We start from the raw sequence: 26,099 nt of genomic DNA, 5'->3' as shown, positions 1-26,099 counted from the left end.
ATGCTAGGTGCTATGTGGGGGTATGAAAATATCAGAGACCCAATTCTTATCAATAAAGAACTCCAAATTGAGCACAACAGATCAATATACAGTCAGCTACATCATTCAGGAGCTAAAATAGTGCTCAAATGCTCAAAGAGCCATGAGGGTAAAAAGAAGGAAGCAATTAATTTTTAAAAGCTGGAATAGATAAATTAGGGAAAGTTATTTCCTTTCAAGCAATGGTGACATCTGAGCTGGACATTAAAGGATGAGTAAGACGGAAAAAGACAATTACATTAGATACAATGAAGAGTATAGGCAAAAATATGAGGATATAAAACTGGATCATAAATGCAAGAAACATACTACATTATGGCTTGAATATAACATGGGGGCATGAACCTGGGGGCTGGAGTTGAAAATGGGCCAACAGAAGTAGGCTTGTGTTTTTATGTGTATGCCATGCCTTAAGGCAGTAATGTAGAAGACAGAGAAAAGATAAGCAGACATTAGAGGAAGGAGACTGGTTAGAAGTGATATAGTAATCCAAGTTATTTATCACTATAATCATTTCATTCTTTTTGAAAAATCTCAATTCTTCTAATTACTTTTGTTTCACATTAAAAACCAAGATCTTAAAAGATCAATGATGATGTAAGAAATCAGATGAAAGATTACATTAGGTTCATGGGGTTCCTAAACACTATACAGATCAGGGTAGTACTTTATACTTTCTTTTAATAAAAACCCATGGGAAGCAGTCTCCTGAGCAAGTTCATGTCCAGGAACTGGTCAGGAACAACACAGAAACCCTAATGCTCCAGAATCAAAGCAATTAGTTGAATCTACTGTATCAATTATCTATGAACATACACAAAAAGAACCAAATGAAAAGTCTAGAATTAAAAAGTCCGTAATTAAAATCAAAAGTTCATCAGATGTGCTTAACAATAGACTGGATAGTCAAAGAGTCAGAGATCTTGAAGAAAGATCAGTAGAAATTAACCAATCTGAGGAACAAAAAGAAAAAGAGAAAAATTAATAAAGCCTCAAGGACTTGTGAAACAGTGTCAAACAGTCTAATATGTTTTAAATGGACTCTAATAGAAAAGGAGAAAAAAATGAGGCCAAAAAATTTTTGAAGAAATAACTGACAATATCCCAAATTTGGATGAAAACCTCTTTTTACTGATACTAGATTAGCAAACCCTGAACAGAATAAATATAAATAAAACTATACCAAAGCACATCATAGTCAAACTGAGAATACCCAAAGATAGGAAAAATCTTGAAAGACACCAAAAAGAGGGGTGAGAGGTGGGCAAACGACAGCACACGTTACGTACAGCTGACTTTTCATCAGAAATAATGGAAGCCAAAAACAATGGAACATCTTCAAAACTCTGAAATGTGGGAATACCCTGCAAAGTAAGGATTCCATATCAAGAAAAAATATTCTGGGGGTAAAATAAAGACCTTTTCAGATAAACAAAATTCTACAAAATTTGTTGCCTGCAGACCTGCATTACAAGAAATGTCAATGGATGTTGTTAGGCAGAAAGTAAAAAGGATCAGAGGGAAACTTGGATTTACAGGAAAAAACATGAGAGAAGGTAAATAACAAACAAAATATGTCTTCAATATAATTTCCTTAAAAGACAACTGTTTAAAGCAAATAACACAAATCCTAAGGTGGGATTTGTGATGTAAATAGAAGCACAAGATACGACAATAGCACAAAGAAAGGGATAGGTGGATAAACAGAATTATTCTGATGTAGAGAATTATATTTGTGAAATAGATGGTAAGAAGTAGATAGCAGATGGTATGAAGTGAGAGGTGTAAAATGAAAGGTGGTATAATATCACCTCCAAACAGACTTTGATAAGTTAATGGTAAATACTGTTAAGATCTAGACTGACTACTAAAAAAATTATTAAAAGAGCACAGCTAAAAAGTCAACAGAAGTAATAAAATAGAATACTATAAATTATTTCCTTAACCCCAAAGGTTGCATAAATGAAGCAACACACACACACAAAAAACAGAAACCATACCAATAATCATACTAAATATAAAGACTAATTGCTCTAATTAGGAGCCAGAGATCATTAGGCAATTTAAAAAGCAAGAGCCAATGGCTACCTACATGCTGTTTACAAGAGAGACACTTTAAATACAAAGATATTTACAGACTAAAAGCAAAATACTGGAAAAAGATATACCATGAAGTTGCATAAGAAGCTGGAGTGGCTAAATTGGTATCAAAGTAGGCTTCAAGACAAAGAGTATTTTAAGAAATTAAGAACACTTTATAAAGATAAAAGAATAATTCATCAGGAAAGTTAAATATACCATACATAAATATTAATTTGAAATGGGTCATAGACCTACATGTAAAATCTAAAACTATATAACTTACAGAAGAAAACAGAGGAGAAATCTTTATGACCTTGGTTGATTTCCTGGATAGCAGACAAAAGTCACTAACCATTAAATTAAAAATTGATATATCAGACTTCATCAAAATTCAATACTTATACTCTTAAAACACTACTATGAAAACAAAAAAGCAAACCAGAGTTTGAAAAAAATATTTAGACAACATAAATCTAAGAAAAAACATGTGTTCAGAAGATATTTTTTTTAAAAATGAAAGTCTTACAACTCAGTAACAACCAATTTTTTTCTAAAGAAAGGTAAACGACTTATAAAACAACCTTCAGAAGAGAAGACATACAAATGACCAGTAAACACATGAAAAGATGCTCAGTATCAATGGACATCAGGAAAATTCAAATTAAAACCATGATGAGATAACCACTTCACACTCAGCAGAATGGCTAAAATTAAAAAGATAAGTAATAATCAACTGTTGACTAGGATGTGGAGCAACTGGAACTCTCATAGATTGCTACTGGGAATGTAAAATAGCACAACCACTTTGGGGAAAGGTTTGAGTTTCTCATAATCTTCCACCTACCCTCTGACCCAGCAATTCTTCTATTATTCAAGAGAAATGAAAGCATAAGTCCACAGTAAACTTGCACAAGAATTTCCTAGTAGGTTTTTTTATAATAGCCCAAAACTGAAAACACTCCAAACATCGAAGGCAACAGATAAATGTATAAACTGGTATATTCAAACAATGGAATACTACTTAACAATAAGAAGAAACAAGCAAGTGATACATGTAACAGTATCACAGATATTAGCCAAGTGAAAGAAGCAGATATAAATGAGTATATATTGAATGATTCCACTGATGTGAAGTTCCATTATGTGAAGTTTATGTGAACTTATGGGGAAATCTACTATGGACTCAAAGATCACTATCTAAGACTAGGGCTTGACCACAGGCTTGTTTTCAGGATCAAGATTATACATGTAAAACAGCAATATACAAATATAGACATTATTAACTCAGATCAATAATTCTGGTAGAACAAGTTTAATGCCCATCTGAAAGAGAAGACTGCAATGGTTTAGTCTGTAAAATCCCAAAGAAAGATCACAAACTAGAAGTCTACAGCTCTCACTACATATTCCAAACTGAATCATCTGCAAACTTAAAGATACCCTGAAACAGAAAAGAAGATAAAAAGATACCCTAAAACAAAGTTTAATTCTAAAGGGGAAAAACATGGCACCCAACTGAAAATTAGGCAGCACCCAACTGAAAATTGTTTGCTCTTAAATAGAAGAGCAAACAAATAATACTGATAATTGATAAACTTTGTGAAAATTAAGGTAATCAAGATACAGAAAATGCATAAGAAATGAAGATGTGTTAATAACCAACAGATTAAATGTCTTTATTCCCATCATTATAAAATACCACTTCAAATGCATTTTAATTATTTCTATACTTTATTTCTAGTTGAAACTTTATGTCAACACAAAGTACCCTGCTTTATCAAACACTTCTTAAGAGTGCACAGGTGGAAAATGGCCTAATAAAAATGCTATTATCTGATTAAGTATAAACAGATACAAGAGGCTAATATGTGAATGTTACGTTTAACCCTATTGTCAAGTATATGCACACTGGTAAAGTGAATCATCATAGACTGCTCTCTGCTCTTCCTTAGCTCTCAATGCACCCATTTCAGGAGCTTCAGACATAGTACTGAATCCCTTTTGTCCCCAACTCCCTTGGCTTCATACCATGCCTTAATCTCTTTTTCTCTCCCAATTTATATTTGGTCCTCCAACTTCAAAAGGTTTCTTTGTTTTCCCCCAATATCTTAGGATGCTGTTCCTGGTAACTGCTCAGACTTTCAAGGCACACCATTTGCATACACCAAAGATAAAGCAACCGTATTTCCCAGTTTCAGTCCTGGTTTAGCCTCATGGCATAGCATAATTCAAAATAATATGTCCTTTCATTTTCAGAAGTTTCTAGTTGGGACAATAGGTTAAATAACTACTCAGACCACAAAAAGAAAACTACAAATGGTCAAACACCCAGTAGGTACTCAAAGGCAGGCTGCTTGACTGAATGAATGTATGGGTAACTGTTCCAATGCCAGCTCAACATCCTTTTTGAACAAATACAGGTTTTTATTACTTTTAAATATACTAATTATCAAATTAAGCCGTTACCCAGGCAAGAGATCATTAAGGAATCTTAATCAATGAATTAAAAATAATATGTAATTAGCATACTGAGTATAATAAACAGTTCCTCTAAATGTTAAGGATGCTTAAAAACTGTTTCCCATTAAGGAATTTACAGTTAGATGTGTATCTTGCTTTTAAATTATCAGTGCCTTAACCCAATTCTTTTAGAAACTATTTTAAAGTAGGAGATAAATAAGCTTTCACTATATCACAATGAATTTCCAAGAAACAGACAGTTTATCTATATTTAATATAACTCACAAAGCAACTTAACATGACTATTATGTTATTAGAAATGAATTTAGGACTAGCAATAATCTACATGTCCTTCAAATGCTGATTACATTGTGGTAAATCCACATAATGGAATATATGCAATGAAATGGAACAAAACTGCCAATATCTACAACAACATGGAAGGATCTCAAATGCATTATGTTAAATGAAAGAAGCCAGACTCAAAAGGCCACCTAGTATATGAGTCTCATTTATATGACATTCTGGAAAAGGCAAAATTATAGAGATACAAAACAGATCAGTAGTTGCCAGGGTCTGAGGACAGAGCTAGAGGTTAATAATATTGTTTTATATCTTGATCAGAGTGATGGTTACATTGTATGTATTTGTCAAAACTACTAGAGTCACATACCAAAGAGTGAATTTTATCATATATAATTTTTTAAATTTAATTTCTAAGGTTAAATTTTATTTTTTTAGTTTAGTTCTGGAAAAGGAAAGAAGAAACAAACAACAACAAAATGTTCTCTTCCACCCTTAAGAAGAGAACAGAGAACACAGCACATGCAAATAAAAGGCAGCTGCAACTACACGGCTCTGACCAACAGTGAGAACAGTACTCCCAACAGTGAGAGCACTGCTCTCAACAGCGAGTCAGGGCCCTAGGCTGGCACTTCTTTCTGTTTGTGCAGTGTTACCACCTCCCTGAATCAGACCCTCATCTCTATCTACCTCAATCTTTCTAACCCTCTGAACATTCTAGCTCTTTAACCTTGATTTGTCTAATGGACTGCCTCACATTCATAATCTACCTCTGTCTTGACGATCACTCATGGTACCAATCCATTTCTTCACTCTTGGATCTCATGTTAGTACTTATATTAATTCCCTTAATTCCTGATTCTATCTCAAGTTTGTTCTGACTGGTTCCTCAGCTAAACTTGACCATGTCCTCCTCCCAGCCTTCAACTGGGATTCTTATCCACCATGAGTTAAAACCACAAAGGCTAGCAATGTCATCTATTCAAGTGCTTCAGAAGTGGCAAGCTCTCAAGTCTCCCTTGGGAACCTACACCAGTGACTTCTTTTAACTTCATAAATATGTCGTCATTTTTGTCCAACCAAAGTCTTGCTTATCCTTCACTTCTACTTTCTATTTAGTTTTGTACAAAGATACAGATAAGCAGTGAACTTCTTCCCCACAAAAATCATTCATCTGCTTTACGACTAGTATGAAAATAACACCCTGATCTTCCTCCTCTAGGGTAAATGTATCTATGATTCCCACAACACTGTTTATCACTTAATGTCATGTTTTATGTTCTCTCAAACCTCTCCGGTTTTTTTACAACTTTTCAAAATAAAGTGACCAAAATGGGATACCAGAGAATAATAATTTACAAATAAATACTGCACAATACTAACATGGCAAAAAAAAAAGAATACTGTTTGAAAAGAAAGAAATCAGTCAACTATGTTACAGTCCCTTACACTAAGGATACTAAGCTAGAGGACAGAAACAGAAAAAAAATCACAATCTCAGAACTTACAAGTTACTTCTCTAGCAGAGAGTTGGTTGTTTCCTTACACACCAGGAGACCCCAATCTTTGCGGCCACTGCACCTTTACAACTTCCCATTCCCAGGCAAGACAAAGGTTGTCCACAACCACTCAAAAAAAAACTCTTCTTACGGTAGTTATCTCCCCAGGCTAGGTAAGCAGCCTTCATGTGGTCTTAAATTTACTAGCTATCTTCTCAGTTCCAATAGAGCCCACTGCTGCTAATTACTTATGCGATTGTTAAAACTACCCCCTATAATCCTTTAGTTCCTTTCAAGTCCAAATATCATTTTTCTGAACTGGAGAAAGGGAAACAAGGTTGAGAAAAGATTAAGTTGGAAAGCAGAGAAAGAGAATTCTACTTTTTAAAACTAAATTTAGCCAATGAATTAATTTTTCCATCATGTGAGCAAAATGTTTACCTTTAAGATAATTAAGAAGCATGTGTGAACTGCATCATAAAAAGATTTCTATAAAAAAAATTTAGATCAAAAAAACAAACAAAAATACTGAAAACAGAACTAATGAGAAGAGATAAAAGGATTTTTAAATGGAGATAAACTACAAAATGCATACACATACAGAGTAGATGTTGCAAAATGCATACATAGAAAGGGTTGTAATCAAGGGAGAAGAAAAAGAGAAATCTGTCCCCTCAAAAAGCAGCAAAGTTATAGATGCAAGATATAATTTTATTTTGTGTTTCTTTTTAAAGAAAGTAACAATGTGGCTGCTTGAAATTAGTCACAGCAAAGAAGAAAATGAGTACCAGACCATCAATGCACATGGAAGGGTATCAAATGTTAAGGGTTTTTTTAAGAAAGTCTTCTAGAAAATGAACTACTGAGTAAGGAATAAATAGTCACATAAAAACATCTGTAATTCAACAATATACTTCAAGCTGAGGTTAGTCTTCATACCTCTCTGGGAAAACAATGAACAGAAAGCTATACCATGAAAATGTAGGCAAGACGATGCTGTATGAGCCACTTCAAGCTCTTGGACCTGTCTGAGTCATGGCAGTAGCTAGCAAAATTCTAAGGGGTTAAAGTCCACCCCATACCCAAGACCAAAATCTACTCCCACCCCACCTTGACTCAATGGTTTTCTCCCACTGTGGTGAGGGTGGTTTTGGAAAAGCTCCTCAAATGCCAGGAAACACTGTAATACAAAAAGAAAAAACAATTCATAAGTACCAAACCTTAACTAACATTCTGGCCTCCCTCTCAAGGAAGATTGATATAATGGAAAAAGCACTAATCTAGGAACTAGGAAACCAAGTGTATTCTGCTTGCTCAGGATACACTGTAAAATTTTTGCTCTAATTCCAAATGATTGCGGGGCTGGGGAGTGAACACCAGGCAGTCTCTTTCTGCTAAGTGTTACTAAGCTGGTAGAATATAAAAGCCAGAAGCTGCTGATGGCCATCTCTGCCACTAGCTGGGCTGAAAATGAAGCCATCAGAGGAGCTAGCAGAACTAAGGGATGGAAAGAGACATTCCTGATGATACAATTTAAGAACTTGGCTCCAGTTTCCTAAAGTACCTACCCCCTTATGTTAGTTTGCACTGGGTTTTTGCGACTGGCAAGTTAGTCTGGCCAATACACCTGGGTTCTAATTCCACACTGAACCTGAGCAAGTCACTTTTCAACTACTGGCCTTAGTTTCCTCTTTTATAAAATGGGCTAGATCTGAGGTTTTTCAAAGCTTAATGCAATGGAATTTTGCATTTTTTAAGCAAAAGGTAATTCTGATATCAAAAATAAAAATGATTTTAGTCACATAAATGTTATAAGATCAAATTTACATCTACTTCTGACCAAAATCAATGAAAACAATGGGTATCTAATTTTTGAAACTGAAAATAAAAATGACTCTATTATTATAAATGTATTTTATAAAACCAAATGTATAATATTTACTTATATGACCAAAATCAATGAGAATAATGAAGTATTCTGATAAACACAAAACTTTAAAACTGGATACTAATAGTAAAAGCTGAAAGCTTTTATTGGCCTCTTAGGATTCAATTTATTTCTTTGTTTTAGTTGCACATTATTGAGAATCCTGATTCAAAAAGAATAGTTGCAAAGAGGAACATATGTTTTCCACATTTGCCTTACCCCATATACTATTTAATTAAGGATGGAGAAAAACTTTAACTTCTGCACAAAAGAAAATTAACCCCTGACAATACAAGTTTTTTTAAAGGGTCTCCAACTGGTTGAAATTTAGTACCTGAATATAGTTAAGTATGTGTGTTTTAATTTTGTAATAATTCACAATTAATTTCAAAATCAAATCAGAACCAAAATGTTTACAAGATATAATTGGTACCTCCACAGAACTCTAATAAAATAGATAAATCTCTAAAGTCTTTTAAAAACATTTTTTACTATGATTCATGTACACTCAGTCATACAGGAAATTGTAATGAAGGATATATAAAAAATTCTAATTCTTTTTTATAATAAGCCTGCTTTAAAGGAAAGAAAAATTTGACCAATTCCTATCCAGGATCTTAGAGAGTTTTAATATAGACAATGTTTTAAAAGACTATTATAATAATCTATTCAATCTTACTGAGAACCAACTTGATGGAGCAGATCATAGAAAGTTCTATGAAACATTCACTACTTAAGAATGACTGCTTTAAGATACAAATGAACAACTCTTCATCTTTAACCTCAAGAAGTTAGTAGTCTAGCAGAGGACACAATATATTCATTCATTCAACGTGGGTGTTTCCTCAGTGCCAATAACCACTGCGCAAGCAACTGGGGCTAATACAGAGAACAATACACACATGATCCCTATCCTCATAAATTTAGACTTTAACCTAAGAATAGCAGACAACCAATGAAGAGTTTGGAAAAAAAGAGACTACATGATTAGGTTAACACTTTTGAAAGATTGCTGGCTACTATATGAAAGTTACTATAAACTGGATGGATCAACCTCAATGACAGACCAATTAGGAACTACTGCAATGATGAAAATGGCTATAAAGTAACAAGAACACAAAAGAATGGGGAACAAACTCAGTTGGAAATATAGGGAAACAAAAAAGCCTCATAGAAGTAATGTTGCAGCTCAATCTTGAAAGACAGACAAGTAAAGGAAGGGAATTTGTGCAGTAAGACCACATGAATGGCATGTTTGGGAAACTTCCAATAGTTCTTCACAGTGGGTCTTGAATAAAGTGAATCATAGCTGAAAAGGTAGATCAAAAAAAGACAATAAAGGATATTTTATAACAGAGAAAGTAAACACCTCCAGGAAACTGAGAAGTACTTTTAAGCAAGGTGTTTACAAGCCTAGGCTTACATTTTAGAAAGATTCTTCCAGGGACAGCTAGCCTAAAGAAGAATACAAGAAGCCTAACCACCCAACAAAGAATACATGCTTGCCAACATATATTATCTCAAAGTCCTAATCTAGTAGCTTATTTTGGCAAGTATGGTACAATCAAGTACTCTGAGCTTTAGAAATCAAGCAACTAGTACCAAGTTCAGGCCACACTGTAGTTGATACAGTTATTAAAACAAAAAAAGAGTGGAGTCTCTGTAGATACAACACTAAAAATGTAATGGTGGCAGGAGATAAATGGAGTGAAGAAGAGAATGCAGTAACTCAGAAAGTGGGGTAATAACAGAGAAGCAATTTTATTCCTGGGTAAAAATACTTGCACTTGTTGCCAATACACACAGATCCATCCCTTATATGTAATAATTAACTAATTCATGGTGGTTCCTGACAAGGAGTTCAAACACCAAATTTAATTTAATACATAACACTTAAGAAGGCAATCAAGACTAGATTAAAAGCAGCAAACTACAACAGAGGACCAGCTCTACACTAGCTGACTTCTCACTGGTTAAAAAGCAAGCTCTTGGCTAGGAGTAGTGTGGCTGACATCTGTGATCCCAGCACTCTGTGAGGCCAAGGCAGGAGGACAGCTTGAGGCCTGAAGTTTGAGACCAGCCTGGGCAACATGGCAAGACCCTGTTTCTACACACACAAAAATTTTTTTAATTAGCCAGGCATGGTGGTGCATGCCTGTACTCTCAGGCACTCAGGAGGCTAAGGTGGAGGGTCACCTGAGCCCAGCAGTTTGAGGTTACAATGAGCTATCATCACACCACTGCACTTTAGCCTGGAAGACAGAGCAAGACCCCTGTCTCTTTAAAAAAAAAAAAAAAGAAAGAAAGAAAGAAAGAAAGAAGAAAGCTCTCCCTAACTGCCTAACTGGCTGGTCCTTGGAGCATATCCACTAAACCAGGGGTGGACTGGGATAAGGGGAACTTGCTATTTCACAAAGGTTCCTAATCAATTAACTGGACAAGTTCTTAATTCAAACATGACAGACACACTGAAGAAAACAACTGTTTTAAGAAGATGAATCCTACCTTTCCGGGGTCATCCTTGGATCGAGGCACTTTAAGGAAACACTTGTTTAGTGACAGATTATGTCGTATAGAATTCTGGAATTAAAGAAGAAAAGCCAAAGGGTCAATGGAATCCAAAAACCAAAATCCACCTTCAAAAACAATCAGAAACCTATATAGCTCTATGCATTAGAATACAATTACAAATAGAATAAGCTTTTAAAATGACCTTCAAAATTTAAACCTTTCTGACTTTCAAATTATGAATGCTGCAAAGGGAAGCAGTTCTTAGAAAAGAATATCTAGTAAATTCCATAATAATGTAATATATGTAGCATTTTAAATGTTTAAGACCTTTTAATGATGCAGAAAGATACTTGTGATGTAATATTAAATATTAAATGTCAAATATAAAACTGTACATGTTATGACTTTAATCATGGTATATATTTTTTAATTTATTTATTCTTGTATATAAGCCAGAATGCAAAATGTTACATGTTATGTAATGTGGAATTATGGGTAATGACTATTTTCTTCTTTTTATTTTTCTGCAAAGTCCAAATGGACTGCAAGGCACATGTATTACCACTTTTAAAAAAAATTCCACTACTGTATTACAAAAAGCATATAGAAGCCAGTTAGATTCTCACCACAATCCATAAAAAAGAAAACCACAAGAAAAGATACTAGCTACAAAAGGCTAGGAAGAAAATCTAGATTCCTCAATGTAGCAGGAAAGAACAGCTAAGTTGGGTAGCAGGAAAGTACCCTTGGAGCTCTGGAGAGTCTGTAAAACAGAAAATCTACTCATAAGTAAGTAGGACTGTACCAAAATTCTTACAGAAAATACTCCAAAGTCCATTTCTTCTCAGTTAAATTCTCCAAACTCTATTCCCAAATAATTCTGTTTGTTCCCAAATGGACAGTATTTGAAGGATAGGGGGACAGGGCAGTGGTGGTCCAACTGCATTTAGGAATGGTACCTACCGGGGTCACTTTTTGGCACAATGTCTGTTTTACATTTTAATATAAAATGAAGAAGGCTAACAAAAATGCCTATGTTAAAGCTTCCCCCTCTCACAGTCACAATATAGGAATTTAAAATGTTTTCAAAAGATGATCACAGAACATACATTCAAGCCTATCTTATTACCAAGCAGAAATTTAAAACCTACCAATGGGAATTCCACCTTAGTTTGGGATATAAACAGCTACACAGAATAATGCTCCCTCCCAAACAATGAGAAAACACTAGGTAAGCTTAAAAAAAAAAAAAAAACTATTTTTGAGTCACATAAGAGAGCTCACGTTGCAAGACAACCAAGCAAACCACATTCCTAAGAGGGACAAGGCTATTCAAGGAGAAGAGGGACACACAAACTGTCTCACCTTTGGCAGAGCATGGGAAAAAGAGCTGGCATTCATCCAAGCAGTTAAGAAAGTAGCTAAAATTTTAAAGGCCAAGCATGGGACAGTTTGTCAGTTTAGTGCAACAAGGGCCCCAGACACACGAGAAGTTCAACTAAGAGCTTGTTTACTCTCAAGCTCGTCTCCATAGGTCTTTACCACGTGCTCATTAAGAAAGAATGGGGATAGGGCAGGAGACCAAAGACAGTCCCTCTTAACAGGGAAGAAGTAGCAGGCAGAGGGGAGACAAAGCCCCCAACTTTTCAAACATTCTACAAAGCAAAACCTCTCACCCGTAGGACTCTGACAAAGATTCACTGCTTCTGGAGGAAGAAAAGAAACAAATCTCTTCTCCCTTTAGGGAGGGATAGAAAACCCTTTTCCAGGATACAAGTGAAGATGATCTGCTGCTAGAGGAAAGGTGGAAGCAAAATCCCTTTACCTCTGGGAGAAGTGCAGGTAACTATTTTGGGTCTAGGACCCCACACTGATACCATGAAGAGGTCTGCTACAACTGAGGAGGGGGGCAGGAAACTCCCACCTAAAAGTAATTACAGACACAAGACTAGTTTGGCTGAGGGAAAGAAACACTGAAAAGGCCTCACCCCCAAGTTCAAGGTCTATGTAACACAGAGGCTGGACCAACACAACAGAGAAAACCCCTTGCCTCTACTAACAGCCTAGCAGTGAATAACAAGCAAAACCAGTCTACTGACAGAGAAGGGGCAAGAGCTTTCAGGGAGACCCTCATTTATAATAAAGCGGGTAGAGACAACTAAAATCTAAAGAGATGGAAAAACGAAAAAAAATCCTATAGCACCTAAACCCCCACTCCAAGCACAAGTTAACAGGAGCCTATTGCAGGAGGAATGTAGTCTATGGTGTACTGAGGATAAAGATACCAGTAACAAAAACCAAATAAATCTAGCTCAACTCACTGACGACTGACTCAACCCCCCACATGAATGGCCTGAGAAAAAAGACACTTGTCCATTTACAAGTATAAATACAATTTACCTCAATCTTTACAATTCTTCTTTACATTTATCTGGTACTCTGTCAAAAATTATAAGACACAGAAGAACAAGGAAAAAATCCACTGTCAAGAGATAAAATAATCAACAAAACCCAACTGAGAGATGACTCAGGTATTAGAAATATTAGACAAAAACTTTAAAATATCTATGACTAATATGTTACAAGATCTAGGAGAAAAAACTGGACAACTTGCATAAAAGGATGGGGAATTTCAACAGTGATGTGGAAACCATAAGAAAGAGACAAATGTAAACGATGCAAATAAAAAACACAATCAAAGACTTTAAAAATCCTCACGTAGGCTCATCAGTAAACTGGACACAACTAGAGAAAGGCTCAGAAAACTCAAGGACAGATCAACAGAAATTACCCAAATTGAGACAAACACACACACGCACACAAAGGCTAAAAAAACAAAACAGATCATCCAAGAACTGTGAAATAATACATATAATTCAAGTCCCAGATGAAGAGAGAGAATGGAGCATAACAAAAATGTGAAGAAGTCAAAAATCTTCCAAAAATAATGCAAGACAATTCACATATACAAGAATTTCAGAAAACACCAAGCAGAATAAATTGAAATCCACACCCCTATATTCATTATAGTTAATAAGTGCTAAAAACCAAAATGAAGAGAACAGCTTGAAGGCAGCCAGAAAAAACAGAAAGATCACATATAGAAGAATAAAGATAACAATTACAGTGGACTTCTCAAAAACTATGCAAGCCAGAAGACAATGCAGTGACATCTTAAAAGAGTGAAAGAAAAAAAAAACTGTCAATTATATACACAGTGAAAATGTATCTCAAAAATGAAGACAAAATAAAGACTTTCAGAGAAACAGAAGCAGAAAGAATTCATTTCAGCTGGCTGACAATGTTATAAGGAAGTTCTTCAAGCAGAAGGATGAAACCAAATGAAAACTTACATTTGCAAAAAGAAATGAAGAATGCCAGAAATGGTAAAAATGAAGGTGAATTCTACAAATGTTTTTTTCTTATTTGTAATGCTTTTAAAAGATAACTGTCTAAAGCAAGCATAAGTATTACGGGGTTTGTAACATATGTAAAAGTATCTCAAAAATGAAGACAAAATAAAGACTTTCAGAGAAACAGAAGCAGAAAGAATTCATTTCAGCTGGCTGACAATGTTATAAGGAAGTTCTTCAAGCAGAAGGATGAAACCAAATGAAAACTTACATTTGCAAAAAGAAATGAAGAATGCCAGAAATGGTAAAAATGAAGGTGAATTCTACAAATGTTTTTTTCTTATTTGTAATGCTTTTAAAAGATAACTGTCTAAAGCAAGCATAAGTATTACGGGGTTTGTAACATATGTAAAAGTAAACTGTATGATAACAACAGCATAAAGGATGGGTCAAAGGAATTCAAAAGACTGGTTTATAAAGTTCTTATACTATACATGAAATGGTTTAATACTATTTGAAGGTAGAGTGTAATAAGTTAAAAATGTTGCAATGGACTGAATGTGTCCCCTCAAAATTCATATTGAAATGTAATTCCCAGTAACATTTGAAGACAGAGCCTTTGGGAGGTGAATAGCTTATCAGGGATGTCCTCATGAATGAGATAAGTACTTAGAAGAGGCTCCATAGAGTTCATTTGCCGATTTCAGCATGTGAGGTTACAATGAGACGAAGGTCATCTATGTACTAGGAAATGGGCCCTCATCAGTAACCAAACCTGCTGACATCTTGATCTTGAATTTTCCAGCCCCCAGAACTGTGAGAAATAAATTTCTGTTGTTTGTAAGCCACCAGTCTATGTTTTTTTTTGTTGTTGTTGTTGTTAAAGCAGCTGGAACAAACTAAGATAGATGTATACAGCAAACCCTAGAGCAATCACTAAAAAAATTTTGGAAGAGGTATAACTAGTAACAATTGTGCATATAAAATGGAAATTGGGCCAGGCTTGGTGAGCCATGACTCTAATCCTAGCACTTTGGCAGGCAAAGCAGGAGGATCGCTTGAGGCCAGGAGTTCAATACTAGCCTGGGCAACATACCAAGATGCCATCACTACAAAAAATTTAAAAATTAGCCAGGTGTGGTGGCGTGCACCTGTAGTCCCAGCTAATCAGGAGGCTGAGGCAGGAGGATCACTTGAGCTCAGGAATTCAAAGTTGCGGTGAGCTATGATGACACCAACCACACTGTACCCTGGGCAACAGAGCAAGACCCTGTCTCGAAGAAAAAAATCATAAAAAATACTCAAACCAAATATAAAATAACACAGGAAAAAAGAAAGAAGCACCAAACTAGAGTTCATCTACCCATCTTAAAAGTTCAAGATGGGGCTGGGTGTGGTGGCTCATGCATGTAATCCTAGCAATCTGGGAGGCAGAGGTGGGAGGATCGCTTGAGGTCAGGAGTTCCAGACCAGCTTGAGCAAGAGCAAGACCTCAGTCTACAAATAAATAGAAAAATTAGCTGGACATGGTGGTGCATGCCTTTAGTCCCAGCTACTGGGGAGGCTGAGGCAGGAGGATTGCTAGAGCCCAGGAGTTTGAGGTTGCAGTAAGCTCTGATGATGCCACTGTACTCTAATCGGGGTGACAGATTAAGACTCTTGTCTCCAACAAAAAAAAAAGTTCAAGATGGAAGGGGAACAAATCAAGATGGTCAGATGAAATAACTATTATTTTGTTAATGGCTCAGCAGGAATTCATCATTTCAGGGAAGAGCACACCTCTACATGGTCTTCCTCCTCTACAAAAGGTTTAAATGGGCCCGCACAGTGGCGCGTGCCAATAATCCCAGCTAATCTAGCATTTTGGGAGGCCAAGGTGGGAGGACTGCTTGAGGCCAGGAGTTTAAGACCAACTTGAGCAACACAGAGAGACCCTCATTTCCACAAAAATATGTGCACTTATAGTCTCAGCTACTTGAGAAGCTAAGGGAAGAGATCACTTGAGCCCAGGAGTTACAGGCTGCAGTGAGCTATGATGGTGCCACTGCACTCCAGCCTGGGTGACACAGCAAGATCCTGTCTCAAAAAAAAAAGCTTAAATGCTGGAAATCTTCAAGGTTCTGTCATGTCCTTTTTTCATTTCTACATTTCCTGCCCAGCCTATCTCATCTACAGCCATTGCTTCAATGACCATCTGTGACACTTACATCTGTCTAGATCACATAGATCTTTCTCTCCTGAGTTCCTAACATGTATTTCCAACTATCAACTGGACATCTCCAAAAACCCCCAAACTCAACATGGTTAAAACTAAACTCAATTTTTATGACCAAAGTAATCTTTTTTCAGTTTTCCATTATCAATTTAAAGACATTATTATTCATATAACTGCTCCAATCAGAAACCTGTGAGACATCCTTAACTCCTTCCTCTCCCTCACGATCTAAAACAAATCTATCATCAAATCTTACTAAGCCTACCTTAGATCTACCTACTTTACCTTTTCTGTTACTATGTCAGTCCGAGACACCAGTATCACCAAGACTAGTACAATGGCTTCCAAACTAGTGTTCCTCTTCCCCTCTCTGCCTCCCTCCCATCATTCCCCACCCTGTAGGCAGTGATATCTTCACAATACAAATTTGATGCCACCCCTTTATTTAAAATCTTTCAATGACTTCCCATTGCGCTTAGGATAAAACCTAAAATTCTTAAGCCTCCAAAGACTCTGCATAATCTAACCCTACCTTGCTATCTATATTCAACACCTTCAATGTTTTCTCTTTCTTTCTAGGTTTCCTTAAGTTGCTACATCTGCAAAGACTACTGCCCCTAGCCATGCTGATCCCCTTCACCTAAATTAATCTACTCAACTTTCAATTCACTCTTGGATTATACATCAGTTCTTCAGGGAAGCCTTTTCTGACATTCATAGATTAGGTTAGGTCCCACTGTAACAAACTTTATCACTCTGGATTTCTCATCACACTTGCAATGATTTGTCTAATGGTCTTCCTTCTCCACAGTGTATTCTCTACCAAAAAATAAACAGGTCCCAGGAGGGTAGGGACTTTGTCTATCAACCCAAAACCCAAGATACAATGCATTTCATATGGTAATCACAGATCTGCTGAAAACAATACCAAAAGCATATTTAGAAATTAAAAATACCCTCAGAGATACAAACGCCATGACATGTACATACCAAACACCCCATGAAGAAAAGAGGTTATTTCCAGACCTTATAGCTCAGGCAGTCCCTATGTCCAATAACCCAAGAAAAAAAAGCTGGGAAAGTAGAGAGGTAGAAATAATTGGGATGATTATTTAAATAACTGATCAAGGAATACTGATTGGCCTTGAAAATCCTATCCCCAAAAGCAGTATCTCAAAACTACAGTTTACCTGCAATAGAATCACTTGAGATGTACTATAATGCAGATTTCTAGGTTCCATCCAAGATGACTAATTCAAAATCTCTGGAGTTGTGACCCAGGAATCTGAATTTTAAAAGCATTCTAACTAATTTTTATTTTAAACTTGAGTTTAAATTGCTACCTCCAATCCAATCAACCACTATATTCCTATTTGTATCTTTAGTCTACTGTGAGAGTCCTGGTCTCCACCACAACCCCCCAAAAAATCAATATATTTACTCATTTGTTCTATCCTACCATGCAAACAAAACAGTGTTAGAATTGCTTCCAACCTTCTAACTTCTTCCCACCCAACTTCTTTTCTTTGGGTTTTTGGAGGTAGAGACTGCCTCTAGTGAAGTTCCACTACCAAAGACAAATCTACTAAGTTAATGATTTCTTTGTAATCTTTTTGGCCTTAGAATGTTATCACATGAAGGCGTACAGTCAGAATGCTCTGGTCAAAGTTTTCTTCAACTATTTTTTTTCTGTATGGTTATGTTATTAATCTGATATTATAACAGGCTTATCTGACTTTGCCCATACTTGGTTTTAAGGGGTTTCCTTTTTCCATTCCTTTTGATTTTCTTTTTTTAAGTATGTAGAACATGTACATGGTTCAAAGGTCTATATAAAAACTATATAAAAATGTATACTCAAAATCTTATTTCCTTCTATATCCTTTCCACCTCAGTTCCATCCATCACCTATAGGTAGTTATGTTTATTACATTTCTAGTTTATATTCCTAAATTTCTTTTTTATAACAATGAGCAAATACATAATGTATTATTTCTTTTTGACTGACATAAAAATTAGCATAATATACCTCCACACACCACTTTATAGTTTTCCTTCTTTTATTACCCTAAACTTCAATAATTTAATAGGTTAACTTTCCTCAGTAAGGTGAATAGCACAAAAATTTAAATTTCTTTTCCTCTAGTTCAGAATACAAAATCACTCAATTATGGAATATGCAAGAGTTATATTTAATATGTAATATCCCTTCAATGCCCTGACACAAAATGAAAGGGAGTTTTAACTTAATATTAAAATTCTTTTTGATTCTTCTTAAGGGACCATAGCAACATTTTCTCATCTGGGGTGGCTTCTGTTGACTGCATTTCCGGAAAGGTGGTGATAGCTGCTTTAAAATCTTTGTCCAATCCTCCCTTCAAACAATACAAGCTAACTTCTCAAGTTCTAAATGACCCCCCATTTTCCCCTAACCCATCTCCCTCCATACCTAAAGAAGAAAATAGTGAGCGGCAGACTGTGGGAGTATGCTAAATCTAAGGAGAGTGACTAGGAAGTAAAACGGGAAAGCAAAGACCTGTACAAAGAAGATAAACCAGTTTCCACGTCTCCATTTCAAGTATTCAAAAAATATTTTTATGTTTACAAAAATAAAGTTAAAAGTGATCAATGACAAGTTCTAGGCATCCAATACTTTAAAACTGGATGGAGGAAAGTATTTTTAAAAAAAAAAAGTATGAAATAGCAAACCCTGGAAATATTAAGCCTGCCTACAGCAACAGATGGGATCTTTTAGTTCTAAGAGCAACATCATCCTTCTCCACCCATTCCCATATCCCCCCCTCCACTTCTCTTCTCTTCTTTATATCTAAACCATGTATTTTCCAGTTGAAACTGTATCACTACTTCTAAAGCAGTTTCATACCACTGACTTGGGCTGGCCATCAGCAAGAAATTATCAGCAGACTGGATTTGGCACTCTTAAGTGGACTTCATCAGAAGCTGGGGTTCGACAGGTTAATGAGGAAAACAACTGAACTTTATATACTATTCCCTAAAATTTGGACCAAGCTCTTTAGTTTGTTATTCATATAATCATAAGATCTCCATATTCTCGCTCTATCCCAACTCTCTACTAGGAACCCATATAACCAAAGTGTTTCTTAAGAACTCTTAAAAACACCTCCCCAAATCTTACTCCTTTTCAAAATACAGCTCAATTCCCACTTCCCTCAATAGTTGTCCAATGATTCCCCCCTTCCTTACATACTTCCCCCCTTATACCACTTACTTTAGAACATCATCACACTCCCCATAAACTCTCATTAAGTGAATGCTTCATTTAACACTTTTAGGTGTGCCCAATTAGTCAACTATTTATAGCACAACACTCTAGATTTCTCTAGACCTTTTTACATAGCATCATAATTACTTGTTTATATGTATCCTCCTCATCTAATAAAGATTGTAAGCTCCCACAGGGCCCTGTGCTAAGCTTCTTAGTACTGCCAAAGCCTGGCACACTGTTTCACAAGAACAGTTAGTAAACAAATTCTTTTCAAATTAATGAATGAAAGACTAAATTAGGTGAAGAGAAGAGGCTATGATCTAGACCAGAGATTCCAAATTAGTAGTCCATAGGCTGAACCCAGCCAATAGATTTATGTTTGGCTTGCATTTAAGAAAATTGGATTTAACTGACAACATTTAAAAACTTGGAAATTACATATAAATCTAGATTTCTTGCTTTTTCTTGTGGGGACAGCGGGAAGAGGGAGTTGGAAGATCTCCCATGTGTCCTAAAAAGCAACAATTCACTAGAACACAGCTGCTCATTTTACATTAGATACGCAGTCTTCAGTCCAGCATCTTTTTTGCTTTACTCATTTGTCACCCGTCTGGCACCAGCAGGCATTTAGGTTTACAACCAATGATACAGACCTATGAATCCCTGGTAGGCTTACTAAACCACTTATTCAAATTTTGGCCATTTCTACTCCCTAGCCACCATGTTTTTCCTTGGCCAAAACAGGTTTATCAAAATTTTCTTGCCTTCCCTCATCTCAAATCTTAACAAAAAGAGTCTACAGTGCCCAGTGGTAAAGCCAGAAAACATGGCTTAAATGGATCATTACTACTTGCTTACAGAATGATGTTTTGATTCATGGGTCAACTCTTACTATGTATTTCCTCCACTGAAATATTTTATTAGAGTGGACTTTTAATGAAAGTATACTGTTAACAAACACTTCTCATACTGAATCACCAGTTAAGAGAATTTATCTTGGCAAATTAAGTTCAGTAAATGTTTATATAGCTTCTGCAAAATTACGGGCCCTATGTAATGGTTAAGAACATGAGCACTGAAATCTCCAAATCTACCAAGTCTAGTACAAAATCTTGACTCTCCCATTCTCTAGCTAGGAAACTGTGCAAGTTACTTATCTAAGCCTCAGTTTTCTTACCTTTAAAATTTATACAATAATAGTATCTACTTCATAAGGCTGTGTGCAGCTTAAAGAGACAATGGCGTAAGGCACTCAGTATAATGCCTGGCACACAGAAAATAATAAAAGCAATTATTTCAGTATTAGAGTACAGAAACAGAAACTAATGAAACAAGATCTCTGAAGAAAAATCTCTAAGTTCCACAATAATGCTATTAATAAAGCATACGGTAACACATAAGAGATTAATTCTATAGGGAGAAGAGAAATAACATAGAAGATGAAATATAGGTAATGCCAATTGACAAAGGGCAAAAGAGAGAAACTCCAAGGAGAAATAAGAGAAAAATAAAAGCTAGAAAGAAATCAAAGTGTTTACTTACAGGGAGAAATAGCAGGCTGGAATGGACAGAAGAAGAAAGAATACATGAGAGGAAATTAACAAAAATAAAGCACCAAAGGAAAGCTGGGATTAGGATTCATGCTTTCATTCAAACTACACTTATTGAAGCTTACTAAACAGAAGCACTGTGTGCTAAGGCATGGAAGAAAGGAAGAGATCTAAAAAGTTCAATGAGGCACACTCCCTTCTCTTAATTAAAATACTTGATTATCTGGCATAACTCATGGTACATCACTGGTGCACAATAAACCAACAAATGTCTCTAATAAATTTAGTCAAATGAAAAAGACAAAAGTGTTGAGGCAGGAAGCCTTATGAAAAACTAAAGAGTAACTACCGTCTGATGATAGACCTAAAGCCCTATAAAAATCCCCTTCTTCCACATGTATGCACATATCCCCAACATGGCACACAATTGGGTAATTCCTATGTAAGAATATGAATATAATATGCACAGAGACAGAAGTCAACTGAATTATTTGTTGTGTAAGATAAATTAGCTAGGTAACTCAAATTTGATGATATATCAAAAGACTTCTTTTTTTTTTTTGAGGCAGAGTCCTGCTCTGTCACCCTGGTTAGAGTGCCATGGCGTCAGCCTAGTTTACAGCAACCTCAAACTCCTGGGCTCAAGCAATCCTTCTGCCTCAGCCTCCCAAGTAGCTGGGACTACAGCCATTAGCCACCATGACCAGCTAATTTTTTCTATATATTTTTAGTTGTCCAGCTAATTTCTTTCTATTTTTTTTTTTTTTTTTTTAGTAGAGACGGGGGTCTCACTCTTGCTCAGGCTGGTTTCGAACTCCTGAGCTCAAATAATCCGCAAGCTTCGGCATCCCAGAGTGCTAGGATTACAGGCGTGAGCCACCGCGCCTGGCCAAAAGACTTCTTAAAGAAGTGGTTAATTCCAGGGCAGGGGCAAGAAAGGTACAAAATAACCCCGGAACATCTTGTGATGCCAAAAAGCAAGAAAGTGCTAAACAAATAAAAAAAAAAATTGGGCCAATATATGACAGCTCCCAATGGCCAAAGCTGCAACAATTGGAATGACAACAATAGCACAAAGAATAAAATAAATATTTGAGTGTGTACTACTATAAATACATGAATTAAAAAAAAGCATAAAAAGGAACAACTCTTTCTTACATAAGATTTCCAATTTATAAATGTAGAATGAATGAATGAAATGAGAAAATCACCATTAGGAAATAGTAAAAACTGCTATACTTATGACCTACCAATGAATGCTAAAATTAATGAGCAAAATTTTAAGAAGGATCAAGGTACAGTAAGTTCTCACTTAACATCCTTGATAGGTTTTTGGAAACCGTGACTTTAAGTGAAATAGTGTTACAGCACATACCTGAATGTCACTTCATTATAATGCTGATGAGGGGGAAAAAAATTGGTTTCATTATACTTTTGGTTGGTTTCATTTTGCTTAAAGTAGTAGTTTCTAAGAATCTAGCAATGACATTAACTGAGGACTTACTGTATTTGCATACCCTCAAAGTAGCCCCCTAAAACATTTTATTATTTACGAGTGATAAATAGTAACTTTACAGTAGAGAAACCTGCCAGACATCCCCTTAACCAAAGAATCATGACCCAATAAGAAGACATACTGACATCAAGTATCCCCTGATATGATATGCAGAGAAGGTCACACCATCTCTGTATTATGCTTTCCAAAAATGTATTACCTCAAGCTAATCATGAGAAAACATCAGATAAATCTACACTGAGGGAAATTCTACAAAATATCTGACAAGTACTCTTCACAACTGTAAGGGTCATAAAAAACAAGAAAAGACTAAGGAATCTTTACAGATTACAGGGGACAGAGGAGACATGACAACTAAATGAAATGTGGGACCCTGGATTAGATCCTGGGACATAAGAGGACATTAGTGGGAAAACTAGTGAAATCTCAACAAAGTCTGTAATTTACTTAGTAGTTAATAGTATGGTTTAGTCAACAGTATTGCACCAACACTAATTTCTTAGTTTTGATCATTGTACCATATGTTACATTGTACATGTAACATAAAATATTAACATTAGAGGAACCTGATAAAGTATATAGGAGAATCTTTTACACCACTTTTTCAACTCTTGTGTAAATCTGAAATTCTTTCAAAATAAAAGGTTAAAAAAAAAACTTGGCAATTGCAAAAATGTGGAATCAACCCAAGTGCCCATCAATTCATGAGTGGATTAATAAAATGCGGTATATGTACACCATGGAGTACTACTCAGCCATAAAAAAGGATGAATTAATGCTTTTGCAACAATTTGGATGGAACTAGAGACTATTCTCCTAAGTGAAGTATCTTAAGAATGGAAAAACAAATACCACATGTACTTACTATTAAACTGGAACTAACCGATGAGTACACACGTGCACTGAGGAGAGTAAACCTCAGTGCAAATCAAGGAGGCGGGAGGAAGAGAGAGAGAAGGGGCACAAACCTACCTAATGGGTACAATGAATACTATCTGGGTGACGGGCACACCTATAGCTATGACTCAAGAATTGCAAAAGTAGTCCATGTAATCAAAAACATTTGTACTCCCTTAATATTTCGGGAAAAAAAAAAATCTTGGATGATGAATACAGTATTAGTTACAATAGTATGTTGTTTTTTTACCTTATACTCACTGTCAACTTACCTGAACTGTGGATAGGGTTTCTAGTGAATGCTACCTTACCTCTCCTCTTACGTCATGCTATGTCAGTCCTATAATATAATAAAGCTCTAACAAACTATTAATGGTCTACCAAAAATAAAGTTATTCACCTAAATTTAAAACATTTAATTTCCATTTTTGGCATCCTAAAAATAATTAGCGATCAGTATTTCATCTTCAATTATATGAGTCTCCACAAGCTTTATTTTTAACAGAAGTCAATATTATCATTGCTTACTGCATAACAGTAATAACTTAAATAAAATTCTTACCTTCCAACCACTGCCAGCCTCTCTATAATATGGGAAGTTATCACAAATCCACTGATAAATCTCACTTAAAGTCATTTTCTTTTTGGGTGAGCTATTAATTGCAAATGTAATGAGGCTGGCATAACTGTATGGAGGTTTCCCATCTTTGTGCTGTTGGACTTCTTCCTGGTCCAGAGTTGTATTTGGGTCAAGGAGTGCATTCTTCTTAGAAATTCCTGTTCCATGTGCATTTTGAGTAGCATCAGATTTTTGGATGGCTGCTCTCATGGTGAGCTGTGGTAACCAGTCCATAGATGTTAGGCTGCTCTCCAGTTCAGATGTCATCCTGAAGGTAAATAGACTCCTTAGTCAATATCAAGGAAAGAACCCCTGCTTCTCAAAATATCCAATATTCACAAATCTAGGAGTTCCAAAGTGAGGGAAAGCCTGAGTTAAATCTGGAGGAAAAAGATTGAGTATGTTAATGAGCAAACCAAATTATTTAAGGAGTCAACATTTCCAATCTTTTTTCTTAATTTTTTTCCTCTCTAAAACATAGCAAACTTGGTTTTAAAATGTTTAAAACACAGAACAATACATACACACTAAGTGAAGCCAATCTTTATAAAAAGGACTATCACTTTAATAAGGCAACAGGCTCTTGGTATGAAAAACCCCATTAGCACTCCAACTTTTACTCACCCACATCATGAGCATTTAAAAACTTAGGACTATACATCTGGCATTTCTTTTACATAAATTTTAGGAGAGTCATACAAACAAAAGAATACCAAAAGTAACGTGGAGGCAAGAGGTCAGAGAAGTAATTGAGAAATAAGCACAGGAATCTGCATGGAGGAAAGAAGGTAGAGTTTAAGCAGGTGGGAGGTAGGAAGAGTAAAGCGACACAGACAAGAATAGCAAGGAGACAAGCTAGCTGGGGGAGTTGACCGAAAAGAGGAATGCAAAGTCAAGGACACTGATGAGCAAGAGAAAAGGAAAATAGGCAGTACCAGGCAGTTAACCTTTTTAAAATCAAGTCCAGGAACAAGCTAACAAAAACTAATTAAAGAACTGTGAGTACAGAATATAACATACTAAGTCACATAAATGGTCAGCAAGAAAAGCAGCATTAAAAGCTCAAGGACAGGCTTGGAAAAACATCCAGCGATTTGGATTCTGTAATGTATTTCTTTCCAAGGCTGAAAAATTCAGACCATTACCACCCAAAGAAAGAAAACTAAATCTGCCAGGTTAACATATATTCTAGAAAAGGGAGGAAGATGCTCTAAGAATTGAAGATAAGAATATAGAAACAAAGGTTGACATTTCACACTGGAATTGTTAACTTTAGCAGAGGCCTCAAATCCTTCTAGCCTGGGATCAAAGCAGCAGGGATAGTGACCCTGACAGTGAAGTAGAGAAGAATGGAAAGACTACTAAGTGATATCAAAATAGAGGGGAAAGGCAACCAAATAAAAAAATTAAAGTACTTCAATCAAAAGAAAACATTTGTAGCTAAGAAAATCCTCTATAGCCCTTCATCCCAAATAGTTCCTGACAAAAAGCAACCTGGGGTATCATGCATAGGAACTGAACTTCTGGAATGCAATACAGAATTGACAAAGAACACAGGCTTTGGAGTCAGGAAGACCAGAGTTCCAAGCACTGATTCTAGCAGTTACTAGTTCTGGAACTGCAAAAATGTTAATTATCTCTAAACCCCAGCTTCCTCATCTGTAAAATGAAATAGTAATAGTACCTACAGTTAAAACATTACTTTGAAAATTAAATGTGATAACACATGCACAGAAGAAACATTTAATGAGTGTTAGTTAATGACATCAGTCTAGGAGTATTTTAGGAGGGTACTAATACATTGTCAAGCAAACCAGATTAAGCAAAAGCAATTAAAAATCAGGAAATAGCCATGAGGATTCTATCTGCATTGCCAGTAAA

The 26,099-nt window shown here is 35.8% G+C and overlaps 1 protein-coding gene across 4 annotated transcripts in view; it reads right to left on the bottom strand.

The window, feature by feature from the left end:
- The window catches only part of FOXJ3 (forkhead box J3), a 125,225-nt gene that overhangs the window by 58,748 nt on the left and 40,378 nt on the right, over positions 1-26,099 (bottom strand). For 3 of the 4 annotated variants that reach the window (XM_045545722.1, XM_045545725.1, XM_045545723.1), the window contains exons 3-4: positions 24,162-24,486; positions 10,816-10,890 (exon numbers count right to left, since the gene is read on the bottom strand). In XM_045545722.1, the coding sequence (XP_045401678.1) occupies positions 10,816-10,890; positions 24,162-24,486 (400 nt within the window). The remainder of the gene's footprint in view (positions 1-10,815; positions 10,891-24,161; positions 24,487-26,099) is intronic. The other variant, XM_045545724.1, reaches the window with a different exon arrangement.

This window comes from Lemur catta, chromosome 3, assembly GCF_020740605.2.
Source record: "Lemur catta isolate mLemCat1 chromosome 3, mLemCat1.pri, whole genome shotgun sequence".
NCBI classification, from domain to species: domain Eukaryota; kingdom Metazoa; phylum Chordata; class Mammalia; order Primates; family Lemuridae; genus Lemur; species Lemur catta.
The sequence above is the reverse complement of the archived record's forward strand: the minus strand, read 5'-3'. Positions and strand labels throughout refer to the sequence as shown.